Genomic DNA, 7,529 nt, shown 5'->3' with positions numbered 1-7,529 from the left:
GCTAGCTCTCTCCACCTTCGAAGGTGTTTGAGGTCTTGGGACTGAGGCTTGGGATAGTTAAAGCTTTCTTCAAGTTTATGTTATGTTTGTGGTGCATGAAGCCTTTCATCTTCATGGCATCACCTAGGTCACAAGGAACACAAAGACTGTATTGTAACAAGTCTCTCTTTATGGGAGAAATCATAATACAAATGCCTATTGGAGGGGGGACCAGCTCCACATAAATCCGGTCCTCAATTGTTGTCATGTTCTCTAAACTCTCTCTCTTGCAAAAGTATTGTCTATGCCAAGTTAACTAATTGCTATGATTATGTTGCTATCTTCAATTATGTCTACCCGCTATGCTCACAAAATCATTTCTTGAAAGTACTCTCATTAAATTCCGCTATTCTCAAATTGAATAGGCAAATTCCATTACAAGTGACGACTCACACTGTGTGTGTGTGTGTGTGTGTGTGTGTGTGTGTGTGTGTGTGTGTGTGTGTGAGAGAGAGAGAGAGAGAGAGAGAGAGAGAGAGAGAGAGAGAGACCAATTGAAGAGCACGCATTGCACTGTGAGATCTGGCTCCCTAGCAGAGTTTGACCTGCAACATGGCTACCTTGGTTACTGCGTCCATCTCCAATGCTGCTCCTCTGGGCAACAACCTTGCTACCTAGAATGCCCTTCGCGAGGAGGTCCCTGTGGCGCACGCCAGAGTCAGCATGAGCTTTGACTATTGGTGTTGGCCCGATGCCCCGAATACCTTGGCCCCTTCTCTACCGAGACCCCTTTCTACCTCAAGGGCAAGTTCTTAGCGGTAACGACTGGGACACTGTTGGCCTATCTGCAGACCCTGAGGCATTTGCCAAGAACAGGGCCTTGGAGGTTATCGACAGCTGATGGACCATGCTTAATGGAGCTTTGGAATATCCATCTTCCCAGAGGTTGCACATAAGTATTTGAATGTGTCCTTCAAGGAGGCTATCTGGTTGAGAGAGAGAGAGAGAGAGAGAGAGAGAGAGAGAGAGAGAGAGAGAGAGAGAGAGAGAGAGAGAGAGAGAGAGAGGATGCGATGCAACAATGGAATCGGGAGAGAGAGACTTCATGAACAAAGAGATGGGTTGGAAGCCACTGGTTTGTTGTTGAACCAGTTGCAACATGGCTTAGAGTGTGAGCTGAGAGATGTCCACGTGACCCAGTTGGGGACAGAGAGCTGGGTGAGGGATTGGAGGATGATGAGGGCCATCCTGGATTACCACCTCCTCACCCTCATGGACATGAAGAACACGGACAAGCTGCTCATGTATGCAACCAATGGAACATTGCATTTTGTAGACATGATGGATGCATTGTAGAATGAGACTGGGACACTCTGATCCGAAAGGTGCATAACTCCCTGCAAGCGGTAGCCTGTATTAAGAATCCTTCAATAGACGTGTTCCTAGCAACTCTTAGTCACAGACTGGCAGATTCCGTTGATGAAAATATCGCAAAGGCAATAACTTCCATCCATGTGGCATTACACAAGATCCTCATATAGTCAAAAGAATACACGACTTAGGTTTTTGAAAGAAAACATCGTGCTTGGCACTACCTTGGCCGACATGTATCCCAAATGTGGTGCACTTCATAAAGCACAAAAAGTGTGCGAGGAGCTTGATGTTCGGGATGTTATCGCTTGGAATGCAATGATTGCGGGGTATGTCCAGCTATGGGCTATTCTCGATAGATGTGAAGCGAGGGTGTCTCTCCAAATGCAATCACATTTGCTTGCATCTTGAAGGCAAACATGGCAAGGCGAAGGGGGAGATCTACGATGAGACGTTTGTCGCTTTTCTCCAAGGCATGCTGTGAGAACAAGACAGACATATGCTCCAAGATTGTGCTAAGAAGAAGGATTTTTACCAAGGCAATAGGATACATGCTGATATTCATGATAGTGGGTTGCTTGAAACGAGCACACTCTCTATCTATACTATCGATGATAGTGGGCTGCTTAAGAATTTCGGTCCCTCCCCTGGTCACGTGTCGCAAGCAGCTTGATCCGGTTGTGTTCTATGTACTCCCAACGATGCAAGTGAATAACGCATGTGGGGGGAGAGAGAGAGAGAGAGAGAGAGAGAGGTCCCAAGAGAAGTAGAGAGCGAGACGCCGCCGAAGGCGGCTGGCCATACTAGTTTTAGTAACGAGGACCGGCGACGTGCATCGAGAGAGGTGACCAACTAGTTTTTGCAAATGGCCATCGTGGCCGTGAGCTCCGTAATCCAGGAACCCATCAGGGTTTATGCCCATGCATCCTCCTCCTGCTCTTCTCCATCAACGTCGGCAGCATGTCTCTGCAGACGAGCAACATCCACAAGGCCCAAAAGCACAGGCTTTTTCAGAGGCTCCCTCTGCAGAAAGAGCAATTATCCACGCTTCGCCATCTTTGCGAGCTCTGCTGCTCTAACTGACGGTGTCAAAGTTGAAGAGCTGCAAATCAATGTAAGCGGCCGCCCGTACCCCATCTACATCGGACGCGGGATTCTTGATTATACAGAGATTTTTAAAAGGCAAGCCTTTGTGCTGGGTTCTAGTTATAATGAAGAAGTTGATTGTTTTCAACTCTATAGTGAAGCTTTGCACATTTGTAGAGTTTCTGAGCATCCTGGTTGCAACTTTGCTCCCCACACTTTCCACTCATGCATAGACAACACTGTTTCTGCCATTAGTTGAGTAGGTCGAACTAAAGAAGCAGAAGTAAATGCGTATGTATATCTATAGGTTTCTTTTTGCAACATGAATTTTCTCTTTTATGAAACTCATGCTTCAACACCTCTAGAAAAGGGAGCGTTAAGTGTTTAAATGCATTCAGAACAATAAGTTCTATGACAGGTTATACAAGACACTGCCATCCGACCTAATGTTTAGTTTACTCTCCCAAGGTGTCATTTGAGACTTAGACAAGTACAATCTGCATGTTGATCGATTTCCGGCATTAGTATTTGAAGACTTATGACCAAGGAAACCCTCAAGCTGTCATGTTTGATGCATTATGCACATTGCTATTATAGAAGCGACTTTCAAGAAAGAACATAGCTAAAAATTGTGCAATTGAGCAGTCTTTTGTTGCTACTCAAAGAGAAGGTGATAACATCAATGCAACCACTTCTCGTTCTTCTTCTATGAGTAGTAGATCATCCGTGTCTAATGCTTCTGTGGGCAACAACTCACTTTTGAGTCTTTCTATTATGCACATGTTCCTGATTCCAAAAGAACAAAATTAAAAGCCAAAAGCAAGAAGTGTCTCTTTTTAGGATAAAGTGCAAAGTCTTAGAAATACGGACTCTATGATCCAATTCTCCTAGAATTTTTTCGTCTTAACTATTATTATACTTGATTTGGCAACAAATACTCTGTCAAGCTCCCACATCACCAAGGGTTCTCTGCGTCTCATTCTTCTAGCTTTGACGCCTATTGCTCTACGGACCAGTTTCATGGTTCTATTGCCGAGATATCAATCACTTTTTTTATCAGGAAGTGAGCCTCGATTGTTTTGGGTAAAGACACAGAGTACAGGAACGCGCGATTACACTATGGCCGACAAAGGGAAGGGCATTATGGAAGAGGATTCTTCTTCGAAGGATATACAAGAAGTTCCTATGGTGTTCGAGATTGGCAAGAGCTCACGACCACGCTTGTTTGTATCTCTTGTTGATGTGAATGTCCCTCCAATATAGGGCTTTATGATTGGGCAACTCGAGGATGATGCGTTCAGGACTCAGTTGATTGCCGTGGTGAATGTGTTTTTGCAATTAGTGTAGAACCCAAGGCTTATGGAGTTCTTGCAAGCGCCACCAGTCCCACAGCAAAGTAGACAACCTACACCACGAACAGAGCTTGTTGAGGCTCAAGCCCAAGTACTTCATGCGTCTCAGCAGGATAGGCAACACTCGCATGTTGCGGAGTCGGGGCTCCAAAACAGGTTCCTCCCATCCTTGAACAGGTGGCTAGAATGCCTATTTCACAGGCTATGCCAGTTCAGCCCGCCACCTTTCAAAGCCCGCATGGTGTCTTGAATGGACAGGGAACTGGTTACCAGGCAATGCATCCAATTTTTCCACCACCCACGGTACATCCTGGGTATTTCGGGGGTGGATCTGTGTTCCAGAGTATGGCTGGTTATGTGCCTGGAAGTCAGCCATACATGTCAGAAACAGTGTTTGGGGGTATGCAAGGCATGATGCCAAACCCCATGTATGGTAGCATCGGCATACAACAAGGTTTTTAGAGCAACCGGGGCTAGTTTGGGGTGCCACAAGCTCATTTTGGCATGGCTGGTTTTTTTGGAGAACAGCTAGATATGGCACCTCTGACGCGAAATGTTAATGACCAAGATGTGCCGATGATGCCTACTACAGTGCCCATGTTGCATACCATTCCTTATGACAACTTGGGGACACTGGAAAAGCCGAAAGCTTACAAAGAAGGTGGTGCAACTGTAAAGTTTAGCACTCTCAGCGGCCTCGAGGATAAGGCAAAGGCTCTAACTTTCCTCCATCAGTTTGATATAGCTTATGCAAGAGGGAATTTTACAGAGGCCTCTAAGGTCAGGAAAGCTGCCACTTCCTTGAAGGACAATGCGCTTACATGGTGGACGATATTGTTAATGCAAGAACAGGCACTTGCCACTTGGGTCTACTTCAAATAGATGTTTGCATCTGCTTGGCTGTCAAATGAATTTAAAGCCGACGTCATGATAGATTGGCACCAGCTTACTTTGGCTACATGCAAGAGCTTGTTGGAGTATAATCGAAGGTTTTGTAAAGCGTTACTCTCAGTAACCTCCTACAGATTTGTCATTGATAGGGCAGATAGAGAAGTATAGTTGTGGGCTACCTAAAGGGCTTCGGGACTACTATACCAAGAACAGAGTAGCTACCCTCACCCAGCTCATGGAAGTTGCTAACACTGGTCTTGCTTTGTTGAAAGGAGAGGACAATGGATTTCCGAGTAACAAGAAAGGAGGGTAGCAGAAGAAAAATTTAGTGAAGAAGCCCTTTGTGAAAACGGCTCCTGAAGCGTCACAGGGGTCAGAAAAGGCCACCAAAGATAATGATTCAGCCCAGACTTCTGGAGCGCAGGCAAAGAAACAGAAAAGGAAGCCTTTTGTGCGTAAGTCGCTCGAGGAAAAGAAGGTCTTAATGGCTAAAAACAAATGCTTTATATGCGAGCAGCCCGGTCACTTTGCTACCAATTGTCCACAAAGGAAAAGACCAGCTGACTCAGATGATAAAGAGGACCAGAAAGGCAAGAAGCCTAAACCCACGGCAGGTTTGACGCCAGATATGGTGGGTGACAAGCCCAGTTTAGATGCCGGTGAGTTATGCAGAGCATGGGGTAAAGTTAGAGATCAGACGACATTTATCTTCTTTGATTCAGGTGCCAAAGCAAACTTTATCTCACCAGAGCTAGCTATCAAGCTGGGCATCAAAGCTGAAGAGAAGGGGTACACGGTGAAGGCAGGGTTGGCATGTCTTGGCCACTCAGAGTGTGTTACTCCCATTATTGGAAAGCTGCGTCTGCATATTCAGTCATATGTAGACACAAAAGAATTTTATATCATGCCATTGGAAGGGCGCGATGCGCTACTTGGAATTCCATGGATGTTCAGAGTACATGGCGTGTTGGATACCTTTGGCAAGACGATCACCCTTCAGCATAGGGGCAAAACTCATGTTCTAGATGTAAAGCTCAAAGGGGAGTCTGTCCCTATTGTATCTGCTTTAGCTATCACTTCTGTATAAAGAATCATATTTCTGTGTTCTTGATTTTTGCACGTGATGTCTCATATAATTGTCAGTCAAATTTATCTCTGTTAGATAAAGAAAGGTCAGCATTTTTGCAAGAGTTTAGTGACTGTTTTTCTGATTCATTACCGTCGCAATTGCCGCCAGAGAGACCTGAGGACCATCTGATAGATTTGGTGCCAGGGTGTAGCCCACCAAATAGACCTCCCTACAGAGTTAGTGCGGCCCAACAGAAAGAGATTATGGGCCAGGTTGAGGAGTTATTAGAGAAGGGGCTGATTCAACTGAGTTCTTCACCCTTTTGCTCCCCAATGCTCCTAGTGCAAAAAAAGGATGGCTCATGGCGCAAGTGTATTGATTACCGAGCGTTGACGTACGTGCACATCTAACCCTCTATATGTGGACAAGCTACTTCATGACATGGGTTCAGTTCAGTTAGTCAATCTAGCTTAGGAAGTGTTCTAGCACTTTTGTGAGTCTGTTCGCAGACCGTGCATGCCTAGGCTTAGAGTAGATATCCTCTGGCTGCACACAGCATGATCATCAGATTTCCATCAGAACCCATCAATACAATGCATAGACCTATTTTCCCTATTTTTGATATTTTTCACTTATTATTTTTAAGTGACTTTTGTTGGAAACTAGGTAGGGCAATTTTGCTAAGTTTGTATATATAGAAACCTAGCGCTAGCACTTTCTGGTAGAAGAGGCAGTAGGAGCACTTGCTCGACAAGCAACTTCTCAGCAAGACCAACCCCCGCAACAGACCTAGCGTTTTCAGCCCATCTGAGAAGCTAGCTTTTTTGCAAGATAGATCAGCCCTAGCGTTTTGTACAGCAGATCAGCCCGGCGACAACAGAAGATAGTAGATTCCACAGCCACACAACAGATCAGTCCAGCGTTAGCAGATTCCCACCGCAAGAACACATTTAGCCCTAGCGTTTTTGGATTGCAGTTCAGCCCTTAGCGTTTTGCAGTTCCATCGCGACAAGATCAACAAGTAGACCATCGTAGTAGAACTCCCAAACCTCGCAGATCTCACCTTCCCATAGCAGATCCTCGCTGCACGGTGAGATACATCAAGGTTTACAGTCTCAGCCCGGAAAATGCAGATTTCAGCATCTGCGCTTTCAGCACGTCGTCGTCGCACCGTCGCCATCAACATCTTCACCGACATAGAGTCAGAATTCAATAGATAGAAGATTGCAGATTTCAGTCCTTAGCATTTTCAGATTTCAGCCCGTCTCATCGTCATCCTCATTGTCGTCGACAAGTCCAAGCATTGTAGAGATTTGTGCAATCAATAGTAAACCGCTCTCGCCATAGAGAGTGGGGCCTTCGGAGGAGGGTTTTGACAACATTGTTGCTAAATTGGCTTTATCTGACAGAAAAATAATTCTAAATGAATTATTGGATTTATAAGTGAGAACCAAGGAAAAATAGTTCTAAATGAATTATTGGAATTTTAAGTGAGAGGGTTTTTCTCACTGAGACATCCGAGTACAGAGTATTCCTAGTACGTCGTTCAAAGTAATGACGGGAGCACTGGGAACAGGAATATCTGTAAGGCCACCAAGAACGGGTACTTCTGATGCGTCACAATGGATGGGTGACAGGGAGCATCGGAAGAAGTATCCGACCATCCGGGAACGGACATCTCTGATGCGTCCTAGGATGGGTGACATAGAGCATCGCAAAGGAGATTGTACCGTAAGTTCGGTAGGAAAGGACTAGGTGATGGGTATTCTTGATGCGTCACA

The 7,529-nt window shown here is 45.4% G+C and overlaps 1 protein-coding gene and 1 pseudogene across 1 annotated transcript in view; one reads left to right on the top strand and one right to left on the bottom strand.

Moving 5' to 3' along the window:
• Positions 1 to 777: 777 nt before the first annotated feature.
• On the bottom strand, positions 778 to 1,308 carry LOC147452134 (uncharacterized; annotated as a pseudogene).
• A 775-nt stretch (positions 1,309 to 2,083) lies between these two features.
• The window catches only part of LOC147452133 (3-dehydroquinate synthase, chloroplastic-like), a 28,139-nt gene continuing 22,693 nt past the window's right edge, over positions 2,084 to 7,529 (top strand). The window contains exon 1 of the mRNA XM_086517934.1: positions 2,084 to 2,532. Coding sequence (XP_086374060.1) covers positions 2,216 to 2,532 — 317 coding nt within the window. The 5' untranslated portion in view covers positions 2,084 to 2,215. The remainder of the gene's footprint in view (positions 2,533 to 7,529) is intronic.

The sequence above is a fragment of the Adiantum capillus-veneris genome, chromosome 8 (genome assembly GCF_014529385.1).
Source record: "Adiantum capillus-veneris isolate H3 chromosome 8, ASM1452938v2, whole genome shotgun sequence".
Lineage (NCBI taxonomy): Eukaryota > Viridiplantae > Streptophyta > Polypodiopsida > Polypodiales > Pteridaceae > Adiantum > Adiantum capillus-veneris.
Note: the sequence above shows the minus strand (reverse complement) of the source record. Positions and strands in the feature narration are given on the sequence as shown.